Here is a 20882-nt window from a genome sequence, read left to right on the forward strand (position 1 = left end):
TTTTGTCTGTCATAGTGTTACACCAATAGTTTGAGTAGTTGCAGTCATTAAAAAAAAGTTGTAATATAACAATAAATAGTATGGGGATGGTTGCATTGAAAGGCAATCAGCCAATAGTTTTTTTTTTTAATTGTAAATATTGAATCAGTAATTGTTGCCATTTGTCATTTTTTTAGCAGATCAAGTGGGGTAAATCTACTTTCACACTCAAATTGGCGTGATTGTCTTCATGTGTGCGTAAGGAAAACACCGTAAGGAATGCTGCATGGTGGTCACTTGTGTTCAAGCAGTGCAACCCAGCAACAAACAGCATGTTATCCATTGCATGATGTCCACATCTGTCACTGAGGAATGCTCTTTAATGCTAACATGTCCTCCCATGCGCTATCGTGATAGCTTGCACTCCTTCTGCATCTTCCTCACTTGAGGAAATACAAGTCTGGGATAAGATTCCCGTCCACCCCCCAGTAGGAGTAGCAATAAATGCAAATCAAGCATGGCTCCATCGCTCACTCACAATTAATCAATCTGAACTTCTAAAGTATAATAAAAATAACCATGCATGATCAGAGATGCTGTAATGAAACTAATAAAAGATTTATGAGGGGGAAAAAAAGCTAATATTGTGACAAATATATATTTTAATAAAGAAGTCCTAATTTATTGAATTGTTTTTATAATCATAGTATTACGAGAAGAGAAAATGTATGTCATAGGTGTCAAACTCCGGTCCTGGAGGGCTGAAGTCCTGCAGGTTTTGGATGTTTCCGTTCTCCAACACAGTTGATATAAGATCAGCTCATCAGCAAGCTCTGCATAAGCCTGATAACGATCCTGCTGATTGGAATCAGCTTGCGTTGGAAGAGGGAAACCTCCAAAACGACGAGAATGGTAATAGTAAAAAAAAAAAAAAAGCGTAATGTTTTGATAAAGTCTGATTTTTACAAGTAAAAGGTATAATGGCAATGTCAGAATAGCAGTAGCTAGAAAAAGTCCTCAAGATGTTTACTTTACTGTAGATGTGCAGTTATGTAAGCTAGTTCTGCTTTGCATCAGACACATTGCATTTTATCTTCTTTGTGAAATCATCCCAAACTTTGGACATTCTGTCTTTTACTCACTCTTCCCTCCTGCCTTGAGTTTATTGCTACGTAAGTCTGCAGTAACATAAGTCTGCGTGTGAAAAAGGATCACTGCAAAAAGATGTGACATACCGAAACATTTGCAAAATTAGATACGCGCAATTTTAAAAAGCTACGATACAGTGAGACCACTCAAAGTGCCCTCGTCGGTCGACAGGTTTTGCATAACTCAAAACGTACTACATCACACAATATCCATTTCCAGTTACACGGCACAGTGTGTGCAAAAAAACTAACTTCTCAGTTTACGTTTCAATAAGCTTGCAGTTAATCACAATGCAAAAAAAACTACTGACAATTTACTGTGTTTTTATTACTGATTAATTGTGATGATTTCAATGAATCATTACGCGTGTCTTTGAAGGGGAGCGGGGCTCGTTAGTTAGCCCAACCTCTCTTCTTGCTCATCATCCTTCTTTTGCATGGTCCGTCATTCAGATATTTTGTCAGCTTTCAACTCTGCAGGAGCCGTCATTTCCCCGACACTTTGTGTGCGTTCACCTGACATGCTTACCATGCGCTTGCCAGGATGGAAAACACGTTTACCTTCTTGCTTTCGTCACGTACATTGTAATTTAATATAGACAGAAAGGAAATGTTGCATTTCAGCTAGGGATAGACAAATACCTATACCAAGTATCGGGCCGATGCTGGGCTTATTTCAAGGTATCGGTTACTCTGGAGGCTGCCGATATCAGCCATGATACTTAAGGCAAAAAAAATCTGACATCCAGTAAATCCTCCGTGACAGTAGTTGACTCACACATTAGTGAATCACCATATGTGTCAGGAAAGAAAAGTATTTGTTCACATTTTTTTGTCAATGTGTTAAATGAAATTTTAGATAGCAAAAGTACTAGCGGTACTCTGTATCGGTGAGTACTCAAAGAGTGAATACTTATTATTTGGTCTGAAAAAAAGTGGTATTATCGGCCATCTTTAATTTCAACACTGGTACAGACTTAAGAGACTAAAGTAACACTTTAACAAAGATAAAGATGTAATTTTAAGCAAAAAAACAACAACCCATAACTATGTAGGTATGTACAATAGGGGAAAATGCTGTAATCTTATAGTACAGGACTAACCTTATTATAAAAAGCCCTAAAAATGTACAAGAGTAAACAAAAAATTTAAGACTATTGTACTGTACTTTTATAGACAATGTATTAACATGATTTAAAAAAAAAAGAGAATAAGTGGTATTTTGACTGTACATGAAATATTTGTGATGTTACAAGAATAGTTAAAAAGCTTATGAGAAAACATTCCTACATGACTTTTTTTTCTCCATTTAAAACGTAATTGCGCTTTAGTTCACATTTGTACGTGAAAATGTAATGCGTTGAAAATAGTCACATTAAAACAGTCGAGATTTTTCCGGGAATATAGTTGCACTTTTAAGATAATAAAGTCCTAAAATGCTTTGACACAATATAGGCACGCTAGTTTTACGACGTTTGATGGTAATAGATCGTGAAGATTTATTGCATCTGAATTGTCATCTGGGGTTGTTTGACTTTTCCTCTGCAGGCTATGTTTCGACGTTATGATGGCGAGGAAGTCTGCCAACCGGTGTAAATGCTTTTCAGGCATCTCAGATTGGCATGATTGCTGTGTCTACATCTGCTCAAAATGATGTTGAGAAACAACTTGGACTCCCTCCATCATCCTTTCTTAGCTACATTAGTAGTACAAAAAAAAAAAAACTTATCGGAGCAATACTTCCAGATGTCTTTTTTTAGAACACCATTTGTTTCTTTTCCCAAAACTGCAAAAGCAACATCATAAATTTCAGATGCAGCTAACTAGATTAGAGATTTTAATACAGCTAACTTGCTAAAATAATCAGCTAAGAAGAAGTTTAATAAATGGAACTTCGAACGTCATGACAATAGTCATTGTATTTTGAGAAAACGTCACCATGTTATCAGAATAATTTGTATTACGAAAGAAAACTGCCCCCTGCACTTTTAATAAACTCTAACGGTATCTCTGTCACCTTCTACCATCAATGAGCTAACTTTAGCTCCTCTACCGTTAATAAAACTGATCATCGACAGTATTATCTAGCATACTATAGCTAACATTACCTCATCTTTTGGCATTCATGCACAAGAATACATTTTTTGGGAACACATAGAGACAAACTGTCCTGGCAAATTACAGTTTGGAGCTGCATTGGGAGTGAAGCACGGACATACTTTCACTTTCACTTTCACTTTTGACTGTGCAGATGGTGCATTCAAGGACCACCAACAAACCAGGAGATCACAAACACAGCTCAATACACGATCAGTGAACTAAAACTAACAACAAGATTCCACCAAATGGCTGAAAAAGTACTGCTTACTCGGTAATACAAAAGGGATTGTATGAGATTTTCAGCAAATAATGGAGGAAAAGTTTGCAAACGCCAAATTAACAGCAGTTCACTGCATTACAGTTTCTTCAAAGCGCAGACAAAACATTTCATAACTTGATCAAAATGAAGGAGATCCCATTTTTGGATTCCGAGTAGTATCGTTGAACACATAATTTTTTTTTTGTAATCAGAGTAGAACATTCTGCCCACAAAACAGACAAAAAAAAAAATCTCGCTCCAATGTACAGTACCTCCTTGGGATACAATTATTTCCCACTGTTGCCTCAAACAACATAAGACTTGAATTAGAAGTCTGCAGTCAATGAGAGATTGAGTGGGCTTTTGATGACGATAACAGTTAGCATACGCTAACTACAGCTGAAGAGGAGGGGGGAGCAGGCAAGAAAAAAAGAAACAAAAAAGCTCCATAACAGCAGAATTATTTTTAAAAACAACACTGCAACCACTGCACATGCCGCACATTAATTATCTTGCAGCTGTAGAGTGGAAAGAGTCTTTTATGGGGAAGTCTTTTTACAGGCCGGGCTAAGCCAACATTGCACACACAATAAATCAGTGCAATCATCCTTTTCGCGCGCCCCCACTAAAGAGGAGTTATAAACAAAGATTAGAAATGTGTTCTTTTTGTTCCCGCCATTGTTGCGGGATTCTGGCCTTTGTCTTGGCGTGGCCATCGCGGTGACGCTGAAACAGTTCCATCAATGTGAGCGTGGCTGATGAAATTCGCCGATTATATCAGCGAGTACGTGGCCCTTTTCGATGCTATCCAGAACCGTCATTCACCTTCAGAATAGAAAATGACATCATGCTAGCATGAGGTGACGGTTAGCCCAACCAACTCAAGGCGGCATCCAAAAATTTTTCACGAAAAAAAAAGAAGTTAATCATTATGTTGCGGGAAAGTTTTAGAATAAAGTGTCGTATTTTAAAGAAGACATCATGTCGTTGTGATCTTGGTTGCAGTATTACGAGAAATTTTCGTAATTTACAGTATATGAGCATACATTCATAATTGTTATATTGCTACTGAAAAAAAATATTTTATGAAGCCTAATGTAATGCGAACAGTAACTCTTATGGGAACAAGTCAGAGGTAATGATCTTTTCTTTTTTTGAGGGGGCATCTAAGCAGGACACAATATGATTGGCTGTTTGCATGGTTGTGTAACGAGCTGCCTCTTTGAAGTTAATCGCCTCCAATTAACTTTTTTTGTCTCCATCTCAGTGAACAGTTTCTTAAGGAAGAGGAGTAAAAAAAGAAATGAAAATGTGCCAGCGGGTACTAGTTCACCCAAAGGACAACATGAGTAGCCCACGGGGTCTGTTCTAATAATAGCTCAAAAGTGATGGGACACTGAATTAAAACATGAAGAATTTCTATTCTAAATATTCTACATTTTGTTTAAAAATAAAATGGATTGTGTTCAATAGAAAATAAATGCTGTTTGTATTGTATCCAAATGTTTCAAAAAAAAGGTCATTTTAGACCTCTAATTTTAAAAACAGTGATACCGCAATATTTTTGTCTGAGTTTTACAAAGAACATGTCAATTTTACAAGAATAAAATGTTTGTAGTCTGTCAAAAAATGTTGTTGTAATGTTAGGAGGAAAAAATATAAATGCGATGAGAAGATAAAAAGCGGTACATACAAGAATAGATACAATGCTAATCTTGACAAGAATAAAGTTGCACATTTCAAATAATAAAGTGCTAATTTCCAGACCCTCCCCACCAGAAACCCATTTGCTTGTTGGCTATCAATATTGTGGCTTACAGGTTTTCATCAAATAGAACTGAAGTTTGAAAACAGAAATCTACATACACTAATAAAACTTTTATTGCCACAATGAAAACTACTATATAAACAATAAAAAAAAAAATAATCACAAGCATAATGTGAAGCCGAGACTTAATTGTGGCAAAGTAACAGTACTTAGCACCCGTGTCGTTGCCAAACTGGCACCCAACTCTCACCCCATTTGCACTAGTAAAGCGTTTCTACCGCAATTAGAAGCATTTGTGGAGCAAAAGCCTTACCCGGCTCTTCACAGCCTCTTTTTGGAGCCAATATTCAACCTGGGAGCCAGAGAAAATACCAACGTGATAACACTCAGCTCTGTCACAATAGATTGAAAACGGCAACATGATGGAAAGTCGGCCGAGGCCCTTTGATGAACGATGTTCCGTAAGATTGCTGAAACTCAGCGGCCGAGACGACCCGTTAGAAACAATTCAGACATGAATTCATGGGATCACTCAGCGTCTTTCAAAAACATAAGGAAATACCCACCCGCTAATTATTACGTAACAGAACAGCTAGCTGTGTTTTTAATCACTGTCAGTTATTATTTGCTGTTTGTGCAAGACAGACAGACACAAATGAAGAAGACTTTCGGGTAAAAGGTGAAAGTGCAGTCTATTTCCCCCCCGCAATTCGCAGGACTATACACAAAAGTTGTGTTTTTCAATCTTCACATTAGCATATTGTACATCAACATTCACTTTGCATAAACAATGCTTATTTACCATGTAAAAAGATTACCGACATGAGTGATTGAGTCGACTGTTCACTTGAAGCTTCGGGACATTTTAGACTTTTCATTTCCGTGAGATGACTGCATCCATGGCAACCGTGATATTTCGAAAACCGCATCAGAGAGAGATTTTTTTTGTGGTGACTTAAATCTAAACCAAACATAAAATGCTTACATTTTGGCATTGTCAGCGAAAGCTATGCAACGAACAGATTTCATAACTGCAGGATTACGTAAAAACAACTTGGACCAATTTCTGGGAGTTTTGCCATGTGGAAATGTCTGACTTCTACTACAAAGGGCCCAATTTTTGTACCCAGCGCAAGCCCAGTGGACTCTAACTGTTTGCAAAGGTGGAGTTTTCTTTATTTTGGTATATTTGTAGACTTTGCACAGGTACAAAGATTGTGGTATGGAACGCAGCCGACTCGCAGCGATCAAAGCGGCTCCACTCCTTCACATTAAAATCAGGGCAGGGGAAGTGCACACAGAGTTTGACATTGCAGCAGCCGAAATTGATTCACTTGGGTCAACCGTCAAACTGTTTATACAGGTAAATTGTGCAATCTCCCCTTGCGGATGATGTAGTCTGCCGCCCATGTGACGTGGGCAATGAGCCCGCCCTGTACTCCTGAATTTCTGCTTTCATAATGAAAACTCTAACTAACAATTTCTGCAAAACTTTACAACAGACTTTTGCATAAAACATAAAACACCTTGACGTTACAAAGACATCCCGTCTAGTTCAAATTTAACTTTTACTTTTCAATATTGTAGACATTCACTTTGCATAACAGACACAAATTAACAACATTAAAAAAAATACAACTTTGCGTATGACTAACATAATTTATGTCTACAGAATAAATATGGTAAATGTTCATTGATGGTTTTACTTTTGTCAAACTGCACTGTAACCATGGTAACTTTTTTTTGCGCTCGTAAATTTGAACCAAAACAAAATGCTGAACATCCAGATAGAAATTCTCCTGTATAATTAGGTTAATTCATCATCAATTAATTATCCATCTATAATTAATTTGTTACTCTTAGCATTCTCAGAAGCATCCAATCAGATTCTGAGGATTGCTTTGATTTGTTACATTTGTAAATTTCTTGTTACATGGTGGGTTTATATCATATTAGTAAAGAAATAAGCAGAAACGGTCAGTTATGGTAACGTTAATGTAAATAAATAACTTATTAAAGCCAACTACTGACTTACCTGTAGCATGTGGCAACTTCCCCATTGGATTTAACGCAGGAGTACTTGGTGGTGGAGATGTTATCTGAGCACTCTTCTCTGTCACTGTCAAAATAATATTTAAAGAAGTGACTTAACAAAGTACATCGCTGGTCGCGTGGAAGTGTCCCCCGAACGTTACCTGAAGCTGGCGTCCTCCTGCCGGCGTGACAGCGGCGAGGCTCCGGAGAGGAGCAGCACCCAGGTGATGGCGGCGAGCAGGCTGCGAGCGTGTCCGGGGTTCATGACGCTCCGTCGGGCTTGCTGTCACCGAGTCACCCTCTCGTGGAATGAGCGCGGCGGTGGTGATGCGGGGGCCGTGCGTGGACATAAACTGTCACGCAGCCAGCCACGGACCCTCCCACTCGCCATGCGCACGTTGTGGTCAAGCGAGGGGCTCTACAGTGGCGATTTATGGTGATTATTTTTCATTATTTGACTTTCATACCACATGCTTTTTTGGGGTGTTTTTTTTACTTTATAGTTAAAGTGCAGCGAAGTTCAGGATTTGAGCTCTGCTGCTACCTCGCGGTTATCAACGGAAGCTCAGCAATAGAAAACACTACAACCCCACCGACCACTTCATTAGGCACACCTTTGTGACGACTCGAGAGCCACACTCGAGAAGATGGCAAATACTTTTTCGCGACACCATTTTAGCAAACGAACACACTTGAGTTCTACTCAGAATTTGTGGAGAGAGTCAAGGAAAAAACAAACAAACCCAATTTTCAAGTCAATTTTCTGCAGAATTGATTTTGCCACTTGCTGTCCACTGAAAATGACATCACAGTGCCGAAGGGATCAGGTAATGACCAATCACGGTTCACTTGTTCTCTGGGTTAGGTCATGTGACGTTTGCAACCTGATGCTGCATTCGCGGACGGTGGGAAGTCTGATTTATCCCACTCGGATGATTTATTTCCGACTTCTGTGCGTTACAGCCAGGCGAATATATACAACAAACATAGCTGATTCTGATTGTTTGCTGTGTTGGTTCATCACAACACATTTTGATCCCCAGCAAACATTCCTTTTAATCTTCTTTATTTATATAAATACTGGGATATCTTATCTTCAAAGCATTTAATACATTTCACTGTATATTGCAGAGAGATAGGCCTAATGGCAAATCATCATGCAGTCAGTACAAATCACATTCTTAGGTGAAGTTATATCGAATAACTAAATTAAAGTAATGATAAATAAAGATAGGATATATGTTTATAATCTTGTTAATCATGTATTGCCATTCACAGTCTGTGTCGCCAATGTCTATTGACGTCAGATTGAAGCCGGTTGGAGTCCTTTTTTCCTCAATTTAACAACTCGGACCTCCCAGTTAAAAATGGCGTTGCCGTGCACTTTTCCTGGTTGAGGTCGGAAAAGTCCTGCTTTGCACCTTACTCGAATCCAGCATTAGATGATGCTGTGATGATGTCTTTTTCAGTCAACAGCAAGTGGCAAAATACTTAACTTAATTTCCCCTTCAATTCTGATATCGTTTAGATGTTTATCTCAAATTCTACAATGGCACTTGTTGCTAGACAAATTAGCGGACTAGGCCAATGAAAAATAAGTTTTCTGCAGATTTTGACAGCGTTTTTTTGCATTTAAAACTCAGTTTTAGTTATTCTGTAAATGTTCTGTGGCAGAAATCCACATGGAATCCACATTGTGGTCATCCATTGCTCATTTAATACCCAGCTAATTTCTCTTCCATTTGTTATTATCACGTAAACGTCTCAGAAGGTCTAACTTGGCCTTTTCTTTTCGGCTCGGCGACACATGAGTGACTTGACACAAAACCTTGTCCTGTGGGTGACCCAAGTGCGGTTCTGAACATGAGCGCTGGCACCGGCTAGGTTGACCCACGTGTGGCGATACACGGCGGCCTGTAAGGATATCTGCCTGAAACCAGAGGTGTGCGGTGTTTATTTACAGATTCCACTAGGTTCACCAAGTTGTTCATTAGGGGATGTGTCATAAAAACTAGAGTGGGATCTTGATGACTTTAAATCAGTTATATGCGGTATGAAAAGCTGTTTGAACATGTAGGCTATTTGATGTACTTGATAAGGTCCATGTATTAATATGTTCTTTCTACTAGTGAAGTGCTAGATTTCAACAACTAGAATTGTAGCAGGTCACTACTTACTACTAACAGCACACATTTGTCAATTAGTGCAGTTTTGCCTCACTACTAATATGTACTTGTCCTAATAGAGAGGACAAATAAGTGTACGAGTCCATGGACGTTAAGATGGAGATGAAGGCTATTGATACTACTGTAGTTGGACAACTTGATGTTTCGTGTTACTTGTGAGGCAAAACTACTAGTTGGTATTTTGGTGTGCATGCAGGAAGTAACTATATGTGTCACATGCGCTTATAAGTTGGGCCTGGTGGCATTACTATACTGTAGCACAGTTGTTTACTAGCTTAATAAGTTTGCCAATTGGACATTTTTGAAAGTAGCCCATTATATACTCAACAAAAATATAAAAATGCAACACTTCTGTTTTTTGCTCCCATTTTTTATGAGACGAACTCAATGATCTAAAACGTTTTCCACATACAAAATATCACAATTTCTCTCAAATATTGTTCATAAACCACTAGTGTTACGTTTATATTTTTTGTTACATATATTAGTGCACTAGTATATGCACTAAAAACTGCAAGGCTATGGAATAAATGCTCAAACTGCTTTTGAGTATGTAGCTGGAGTACCGCTTCCTTCCACTGGGGGGCTCTTTCAGCCAAGAGATCAGCATCCCTCTTTCCTCCTCTTGTTTCAGCAGCACCCTCGTCACCAGTGGCCACAAAATGGATGACAGCTTTTAGTGCGTCACGCCGACGACGGCGGCGAGGCTGTGCCATTTACCTTCCACTCGTTTCCATGCCTCAGCAACCCGAGCTGTCCAATAATGAGGGATGCTGCGAGGCGTCACAGGCTCACATATAGGGGAATAATGGGGCAGGATGGTGGGCCGTGGCCTTGTTTAGCCCCCCTTTCTGATAACAACAGAGCAAGCATTTTCACTTTGATGTACGTCTCATTGCCGCTCTTGTATATGTACCATATGTAATGCACTATATGGTGTATTTATTTATATCCTCTGCAGGGATTCATTTACTGCTCACAGTATTGAAAATCCCATTCAAATGGCAACTTTGCATTTTGGGGCAGTGAGTGCAGTGCCCCACCATATTCAGCAGATAGAGCTGTTGGTCTTTTGTGTGTGTGTGTTTTCCTTCATCTATTGGTCAGTGTTTCCCAAACCACGGCACTCGTTGTAGGAAACATTCACAACACAGCACCAGACAAAAATGGCTCAAAAAGTCATGATCTCACCTCAGTTTCCTCAAATATTGACTTACTGCCCCGTAAAATCCGGGCCTGCCAAACACAAAGCTGACAGACTTGCAGGAGGCCATGACTTTTTATTCTGATGTGTTGATAGAGATGAACATGAAGATATATTTGGAATTTGTAAATCATACATTTCAAACAAATTAAGTGAAATTGGAATACTCCATCAGCACTCAAGATCTTTCATGGCAACCCTGGTTACAAGAGTTACCAGAAAATTCTGCCTAGTATAATCTGAGCAAAAACTACAATAATTAATAATAATTTAAAAAAACAACAACAAAAAACATTTTAAAATTTAGAAAATATAGCAATATTTTAGTTTAATATTTGTAGGTCGGTTTAATAAAAAAATAATTATGCAATTCTCATGTGCTTTTGTACAGCTGGAAGAAAAAGTGGAAGGACAAACTAAAATGTCAAAAAAGTTGGGAGGAAATCTTGATCATACCTTCCTCCAGTGTATCACCAAAATGACCAAGCAAAGTATTGTAATTAGTATGCAAGTCAATATCAACTTTTCAAGGGTAAATTAATAAATATTTTAAAATTGTGCTTTTTTTTGTGGTAATACACCAACATTATTAAACTACAATATAAACTTTTCTTGCTAAAACATTTATTTTGTAACTTTACAACATTTGTCTGTTAACATTACAACTGTTCTTATACTATCACTACTCTTATGTAATTAATAAAAAAAAATGGTATGACTTCTCAAATTATTCTTTGTTTAGGTAATATAAAAATTACACTATACAATCAGGGGCGGAGCTATGTGGTGGTAATCCGTTGATTATTTTGTTGATAAAAATCTATGACATAAAAACAGGTTTTATTAAAAAGCAAGAACTTATTTCAAATTGACAGTACAGAAAATGATCAAGTGTAAATTAATTATGATTCAGTTACTATTTTGGCCCGTAATGTCAGAAAATTAGCAAAAAAATGCTTGTCACTGAGGGCTACAGAAATTGGAGATTTACTGTTGAGATGTGAAATTAGGTCTCTAAACGATTAGTCAATTATCAAAATAATTATCAATTAATTTTATAATCGATTAATTATTATTTAATTAAAAATAATATAAAATATTAAAAATAATAAAAATATAAAATAAAAACGGCAAGAAAATAATTTTAGCCCAGTTCAGGTGCAGCCTAGTAACTGACTCATTTTTTCAAATACAGCAAAGTGACCAATGAAAGAGAATCTTTCATGACAATCAATCAAAGCTATTCGTCTCGTGTGTTAATGCATGACGGCATTGGAGTGGATGCCACGTGAAGAGTCTCCTATATTGTGATGACTCCGTGCGGTCTGCAGCACTGCAGCAGTGCCGGTCTGCACGTCCCCAGACGAGAGTGGTCCATCGGCTAACTGACGCTAACAGCCTGCGTCACCTTGCCGCACTCATCAAACTTGTCTTGGCGTCACGCACTCACTGGCGTGTCAAGAGGCTCCCGATCCAGCCAGGAAGACGTGAAAAGCGTGGGACACACTGTTATTTATTTATTTATTTTTTAGATCATTATGGTCTCAAGGTCATGCAGTATCTGCTCAGTGCGGAACGAACACAGCCAGCAGCGCTTGAACTCGTGTTAGTCTCTCTCTCTCTTTTTTTTTTTTTGCTCAAATAAAGCCACTAATTCCTTTTTCATTACCCTTGACTAACTTTGTGCACGTCAGTCCTCGCTCGTTGTTCATGATCCTCTTACTGCAGTATAAATCACAGCGTGCTATGGTACTTCTATCGCGCTCTATCTGTATGGATTTTTAGATTAAAACCACTAGCGGCGTTAAAGCAAGCACATGCATATGCATGGACCTAATTAGTCGATTCACTCCAATCAGTATGGAAATAGACCCGCCGTTTAATCATGTCTGGCTGCAGTCAAACATAACAGAGGACTGGCGGTGTGATGTTATGACAATGAAGTCGTGGTGTTGTACGGATAAAGTTGTAACGATTTGGGAATCAAGTTACGAGGTTGCACTGTTCTGAGAAGAAACTCAAACTTAAAAATGTACTCTTCCATGTATTTGGCATTCTTTTTTTTTTTTTTTTAACCTATCCGATGTTATTCACTGGAAAACTCACCGTTTCTGTTTTTGTGCTCAGGCAAAAGCCCCGTGGAAAAAAATGGAAAAATTGTGATTTGCTGCCATCTTGTGGCATCTATGAGTCGAAGTGTTATAAGAATAAAGTTGCAATATTAATAAAACAATTAAGTCTTAATGATATGAGAAGTGAGTTAGAATGTAACAAAAGAAGAAGTCACATTACTAGAAGACTTCACTTGCAAAGTTAAAGAGTAAAGAAGTTAGAAGTTTTATCAAAATAAGGGAAATTGAGAGGAAAAAGTCGTAATGTGAGCTCATTCCGCCGTTACACTTCGCAATCCACTTGAACTACTCCAATTAATTCTGTTTCGTCTCTCATCATTCACATGTAATTTCTTGGAACAAAGTGAGGCCCTCTCTCACTTCCTGGCTTCTTCTTCTTCGTTGGTGAGACAGCAGGTTAATAAGCAATTTCCTTCCCGTCATTTCAACAACGCTTCAGTGGTTTCTCGGCAGCACGTACACTGATATCGTCTCTCTGTTCGTTGGCATCAGCTGTGACTCATCTGCTGCCCAAAGAGAAAATTATGATTTTATCTTTGTAATTTTATGACTTTATTCTCATAATATTACACCTTTTTCTTTTTTCCCCAGCTAAGCTTAGTCTTACACTTGTTCGACTCATGAGATCAGAATAGTTTTAGCGTTTTCTTGTATTTGCTGTCTTTATGTTATTAATTTATTGCTATAACTGTCTTTGTTATATTTTATGTTTTTGTATAGCACTTTGTATGCAGGCATGGTTGTTGCTCTATAAATAAACTTGAGTACGTACTCACATACATACATTTAATGAAAAAAAAAAAAGAAGTCATATAACAAAATAAATTTATAATGTTCTGAGAAAAAAATTGTCGTGTGGATGATAGTTTAATTTTTTTCTGCCATATGAAGGAATATTAGACTTAAGTTGAAATATTGTAAAGTTAAGTTGTTCTGTGTTCTCAAATAAATTACAAAATATGTTTTTAAATTTGAGGGGGGAAAAAAATCGTAATATTACTACAAAAAATGTGGCTAGCTAACATATGCCATTTATACTACATATATATATATATATATATATATATATATATATATGTATGTGTGTGTATATATATATATATATACACACATATGCACATATATATATATATATATATATATATATATACACACACATACATATATATATATATATATATATATATATATATATATACACACACACATACATACATATACATATATATATATATATATATATATATATATATATATATATATATATATATATACAGTACATACACATACCGTGTATATATATATATATATAACATGTCCGTCTTCACCTAGCAATATGGAAACGCTATCCACTGCCATCCACGTTGAATTATCAAGCAGGAATGCTATGAGTTTCGTTTTATTATACTTTATTCATATGAATGTGAATATTAATGCTTATTTCCGTCGAAAAATTGTTATAAATAATTCTACGTATTTTTGTTTGCAATAGCGCTACAGTGTATGTAGCGATTGACTTATTAAGACCCAAATAAAAATTGGCAATAGAGTGAATCCGCAATAAGTGAACCGATAAGTAGTGAGGGACCACTGTACTTCAAACATTTCCTTTACTGTAAATCAAGCTTTTATGATGCTGACATCATATTTTGATTGTCATTAAAGTTGAACATGGAAGCACAATTGTACGGACAAGAAAAAAAAAGAAGAAAATCCCTAAGCCGATTTAACCGTTTATCAGCAGCCGACATCTAGCACCAGATTGGAAACCACCTCCACGTAACCGCACGCGTTCTGATCAATACAAATAACCTCCCGCCGTCCTTGGATTACCGCGTCTCACCCCTCTTTTGTTTTTTTTATTTTTATTGCTGCACGCAAGTACTAGTGCATGCTTTGAAATCATCCAGCGTCATATCAGATGCAGATAATATGAACAAATTCTCGGAGGCCTTTGCGACCACGTACAGAACAGTGAGCATCGTATCGGAAAAGAGGAAATGGAAAGATGAAGCTGGTCTTTAAGATTGCAAGTCAGGTGCACGTTCTGTAGCAGATGGCGACAAAGTGGCAGCCCAGCATATGTTTTGGAATATTATAAGAACACAACAAAAAAGTCAGAAAAGGCAGTATGAGAATGAAGTCACAATGTTACGAGGAAAACAACTGGCAACGTTGGCCTCTGATGCTAAGCTACCGAATAGGTATTTTTAATAAAGTGACGATCTAAAACTTCTTCTACAAACACAATACCATTTCTTTCAAATATTGTTTACAAAGCAGTCTAAATCTGTGATAATGAGCGCTTCTCTTTTGCCGAGATAATCCCTTCCACCTCACAGGTGCGTCATGTCAAGATTCTAATAAGACACCATGATTAGTGCACAGGTGTGCCTTACACTGCCCGCAATAAAAGGACACCATGAAAGGTGCAGTTTTGTTTTATTGGGGTTCTCAGTCTTTCTACTTGCGTCTCCTCTAACATGCCGTATATTTGGTCGTGATTAAATTTTCTTGAAATCTTCTTGGATGGTGGACAGTTTACTTGGGTGGCCCCCCCAAGTATTAACATGGTGTGGGAAACACTGTCTTGATATGACACACCTATGAGGTGGGATGGATTATCTCGGCAAAGGAGAAATGCTCACTATCACAGGTTTAGACTGGTTTGTGAACAATATTTGAGAGAAATTGTGATATTGTGTATGGGGAAAGAAGTTTTAATTTAGATCTTTGAGTTCATCTAATAAAAAATGGGAGCAAAAACAAAAGGGTTGCGTTTATATTTTTGTTGCGTAGGGTTAAAATGCAAAGCCCTGATTTTGCTTATTATGAGGATGAAGATTTGAGCCAAGTGTCATAAATTAACATTTTTATTGTTACAAAGGCTAAAATAACATCTTTCTATTAGTTTTAACCAACCAATTTACGCTCAATTAATGACTTTTTCAAAGAAAAAAAAAAAGTAAAATAGTGTCCTTTTGCCTTTTGATATAGCACAGTGAACAAAAATGGAAAGAGAAAACTCAAGACGGAAGTGAGTTTCCTGCTTTAATTCCTTTGGACGGGCAGAATGTGGTTGCGGCTCAAGATGTCGACGAGCAGATGGCGGCAATGAGGCAATCCATGCAGGGAAAATGTGAATTAGGAGATTCTTTGCACTAATGTGACGGCTAATTTCACAGATCCTAAGCAACGCTACCAAAACAGCACGTCTTGGACAAAAAAAGAAAAAGAAAGAAAAAACAACACAAAAACAACCTCATTGCTGTTATGTAAGAAGATTTTCTCCCAAAGTTTTTTTTTGTACTTTGCTTTTCCCATGCGATTAACATCTTCTTTCGCTCTTCCGTGACTCCCACCCAGCCTGCCGCTATTGCTCAAGGGCACCTCCTGGACCGGGGTAACCCGGATGAAGAGAGAGCTGATAAAGGGTTCAGGTGGCTATTGATAGTATAGTGGTTGACATAGCTGACTCTCTAGTAGTGCCACTTGCATCAACAATCCTAATAGTTGGTGTTGTTTAGTCAGTCGGGCTGAGGTGTCAATCACCGGCCACACCTCCCTGAAGTCTTTGCACTTTTCTCCTTGATTGATTCACCCTTCACACCTGCCACTCAAAGTTTCAAAATGTCAGAAGGAGGGAGGGTTGGAGCAATATTTGTGGGGGGAGTCAAACAAGGGCGAAGGCTGAAAGTCAACACGGAGGAATTTAAGCGTTTCTGGGGAATGAGTCATCGCCGGACATGTATTCAGATGAAATTTGTATTCAGTTTCATTGAGATTGGGATTGGGAAACACATGCTAATGATCGGAATACTTGCATCCAAATAATAAGCGAGTCACAATTCATTTAACTCACAATACTAATTGTCTGTGCTATACATTTAAAGAGAACCCTATTACGACTTAAGTCAAAAATATATTTTTTTAATTAACATATTTGGAAATAATTTACATGCATGCAGCAAATTAATAAACAATTATTTTCATGACATTTTCATATTTTTATATTTTTTTTATGTTTTATTATTTTGAACATGAAAATTTAAAAAATGAGAATCAACACCAGTCAAACACTAAATAAACAATCAATTTGATTAATGAAATTAAATATTAATTTACAAATAATTTACATGCTTGCTTATCAAAATATATGTGCGAAAAAATATTTAAAGCTGCAACATGGAACTTTTTCCCCAAAAATATCTTTACAGTAGACTTTTTATTTGACCATTTATGACTGAAATGTCTTCTAATTAGTAGAGAAACACCATAGCTGCTAACAATGGGTACTCCTTCAAGCCTCTGGCTAATAGTTTTCAGACTAGATTGGGGTTCGAATTCCCCGCACCGTGTCTGCGGATGTGACGTCATGTGCGCGGTTTATGTGAAGAAGGGTATGTGCCGTTTCCTTTTTCGTCAGCAAGTGGCAGTAGCGATTCAAAATTGAATAATCTACGTTCAGTAGCTTTAAACTATAAATACACATCCTAATTAATACATAAATTACTTTAATTTATAATTTTTATAGATAGTATTACAAATTATGTATAAGGTGATACATAGTAAATATACCAATATAGACCCACCAGATCCAGCAGATGAAGCTGTGGTGGTGAAAAATATGTTGGATCACATTTTGTATGTCGCCACCTACAGGACTGGGGCGTCACAACATTGGCATGTCATTATTTTTCAACGAAACGGCAGACGTGTTTAAGGTTGTTGGGACTTGGCGGAGGTCCAATGTGTGTTTTTTCAATGGAGAATTTATGTGTGAATGAGCAGAAAAAAAACTCAGGTCATCCAAGGAGACTGTATGCATGTATCAGAGGTTCTTAAGACTTAAAATGATGACGTCATTAACTCATAAAATAAGAAAGAAGGAAAGAAGTAAGTCTTGGCTTGTATGACCTTAATGCCTCAGATTATATCTGGATAGAAAGACAAAGGACATCTGTCATGCAGGCATCCGACCAGAACACACAATATGATTTGAAAGTTTACAGATTAAAATAATTACAATCTTCCCAGCCATTAATTTGGAAAGGACTTGTTCAAAATTTTGGACATGCTACAGATTTGCTCAACTTTTTTTCCTCACAACCAGATACGGATAAGTATTATGTCCGTGCGTCTATTGTAGAATAACACGTGTATAGGATTTTTTATTTTTTTTTATTTTTTTAATGGAGGTTTTAAGGGCAATGTGTTGGTTACAGGGAGGCCACATCTGTTACCGATGAATGGTAAACATGGTTGTATGTCACTTAGGGAGGGTCGCAATGTCACTTGTTGCTAGGTAGACTTCATAGACTACCATTATACTGTTGCAAAAAATATGGACCAGTTACACCTGGTAATAGCTATTCTGATACGCTATTCAATTTAGGTCCCCCCAAAAAATATCATGTCACTTGTTACTTCATAGGGCACAATCATAACTGCCCCAAAGACCAATAATAAAAGAGAAAAAAGATCATGTTATGAATCAGCACATGAAGCATGTATTGTAAAAGCTGGTTGCAATATAATGGAATTACATCGTATCCCTTTCACATTGCATTTATTTAAGGGAGAGGGGAAAAAATCATAATAATAATCAAAAGAAATGGAAGCTTATGCGGTGTAACAGACGGTTTGGGATTGCACGGCTTAGCCAGAGGTCACTCTCAATTCATAACGCCAGGCAGATTTGTGCATGCAAACGTCTCAGTCACATCATGGCGAGCAGACGTGACACGTGGATGCACTGGCCCCGCCCCCACGGTCATCATGATATGACGATGAGATAGTTAATAAAGTTATGGATAGCGCAACAAAAAAATGAAATTGACCGTAGGGTGGTAGTGGGGATTTGCTTTAATCTGGTAGGAGGTTTAGCCGTGTCGGGATTATTTACTATTACGCAGGAAGCTTTAGGTGTCACATGGCTGTGGAGTCTAGCGTTGGGGGGGACGCTGGTCGTAGCGACATCCATTTACCCTTCAGATGAGCACATGGCACTTTTTATTTCAGTGATGACAAAGCGATGTGGACACAAGTGGAACTATTATGGGAAATAAAATGCCATCATGTGAAGGGCATATATCACAGCCCTATGAAAATAAATATGTCCATATGTTATTTTTTTAAAGAATAAAATGTAATATTGTTTTTTTATAATGGTAGTTAAATAAATAAAAAAATAAAAAAACATTTTTTGTTTGTTTAAAAAAAAAGATACTTATATTTGTATAACCACGAGAGAGCTAAAAGAGTCATAAAATCAAACAAGGTCTAAGTTACACAGCAATATATAAGACAATTTGGTTTTAAAAAAAAGGATTTTGAGGTACCTTTTTTCCCCCCTTACTACTACTACTACTACTACCAAGACTACTAGGTTGCAAAAAAAGCACTTGAATTGCATTATTTCTTTTTTTTTTTTTTTTTAGGAATTGATTCTCTTTTTTTTTTAACAAAATATAAATATACGGCTTTTAATTTGTATTTATTTTTAATTTTTAGTTTCCATTTTTAATATAAAAAAAATCCTTTCCACAAAAAAATTTTAATTTATAATTTTTGGGGTTTGTGAAAACTATTATTATTATTATTATCATCATCATCCTTATTATTATTGATATTATTATTATTATCATCATCAGTTATTATTATCATTAATATTATTATTAGGGATAGGTGTGTACCGATATCTTATTACCAAAGACAGTATTGTACCACAAAAGAAAATCGCTTACTGATATAGATTAGCAGAGTCACACAAGCACCACACAAGCAACAGAGTGGCTTTCCAAGCAGCAATGAAAGTTACTACAAGAGCCAAAATTAATTTCATAGGTAACTGTGCATGTAGGAAACACTGCAGCTGCAATGCATTATTTCACGGAGCCAGTCAATGATGTCATTGATCGATCAGCAAATCAAAGACATCAAAGGCGATCACAAAATGTGCATCAAATCCAAAATATCAGATGCAGTAGGCGAGAAGTCGATCAAGGACAGCAACATACTCGCTTTAGCCCTAATCTGTTCTCACCACAACAAGACAAGATTAAAGCTTTCCCGGGAATGCCTGGCTGCAATATGAACAAGCGAGGGGGTCAAAGGGAAATCGGACCACTGATCCTTCTCAGCACTCATCAGGGTTCAACTAAACCTTAAAAACAACACTTGCGCTTCAAAAACAGAATTGCTATTTTGTAGTTAACGTGTAATATGGCGGCAGCGAATTTGTCAGTCAAGAAGGCAGAAACGAGCATCGGTGCGGAAAACGAATCCTCGGCGTGGAATTGATGGAAAGTTGCGTTGCATGAAGGAGATGATGATGAACTGGGTGTGCTGACAGCTCGTCAATTGACGCGAAAGCGGCTTGGGGTGGGGGTGGGGTTCTAGGGGGGTCGGATAGGGGGGGGGGGGGGGGCACAATATGATTGGAGATTAAACAGCCAAGGTGGTAAATGTGATAAATTTTCCATTAGGATTTATTCTGTAGCAACGGGACAGTTGAGTTTGGCCTGTTGTAGCTCGGAATGCTAAAGATATTATTATTAAATGCTTATTGGTTGAGGGTGGAGTTAGCCACATACGGTAATTAAAGTGGCAAGTTTTGAGACCACACTTTTTTTTATTTTGCCAAAAAGTAGTATACTTCACTATTTATGACAGAAAAGACATTAACAATAATAATACAATAACATTGAATGAAAATAACATTGAAAAAAATCGTTATCTGACTTTTAATTACTTTTGTTTTGATTTAGTTTTATTTTATTTGGAGACAAACTTGATCAAAACAGTGGTTGGAGGGAGCTGATTGGTTGACACAAGGAAGCGGTCTGACGAGAACATGAACATGAGACAAAGGGGAACTTCACAAAACATCAAACTAAATCTAATCAAAATAAGGTAAACAAAAACACATATTATGGCAAAAACAACAACATTCTTAACTGTCAAACGTATTCAGCCATTTTGTACTGAGCAGCCAGGACAGAGTCTTTGTTATAACTTCCTATACTATGCTTAGTCACACGCGTACCCTTCTGCGGTGGCAACACTGCAAC

At 37.3% G+C, this 20882-nt stretch overlaps 1 protein-coding gene across 2 annotated transcripts in view; it reads right to left on the reverse strand.

Moving 5' to 3' along the window:
* The window catches only part of ccbe1 (collagen and calcium binding EGF domains 1), a 35266-nt gene extending 27143 nt beyond the window's left edge, over positions 1-8123 (reverse strand). The window contains exons 1-3 of one of the 2 annotated variants that reach the window (XM_077543149.1): positions 8032-8123; positions 7450-7706; positions 7290-7373 (exon numbers count right to left, since the gene is read on the reverse strand). In XM_077543149.1, the coding sequence (XP_077399275.1) occupies positions 7290-7373; positions 7450-7553 (188 nt within the window). In that variant the 5' untranslated portion in view covers positions 7554-7706; positions 8032-8123. Of the gene's footprint in view, positions 1-7289; positions 7374-7449 lie in introns of both variants that reach the window. The other variant, XM_077543150.1, reaches the window with a different exon arrangement.
* Positions 8124-20882: the final 12759 nt, after the last annotated feature.

The sequence above is a fragment of the Vanacampus margaritifer genome, chromosome 14, assembly GCF_051991255.1.
Source record: "Vanacampus margaritifer isolate UIUO_Vmar chromosome 14, RoL_Vmar_1.0, whole genome shotgun sequence".
In the NCBI taxonomy this organism is placed as follows: Eukaryota; Metazoa; Chordata; class Actinopteri; order Syngnathiformes; family Syngnathidae; genus Vanacampus; species Vanacampus margaritifer.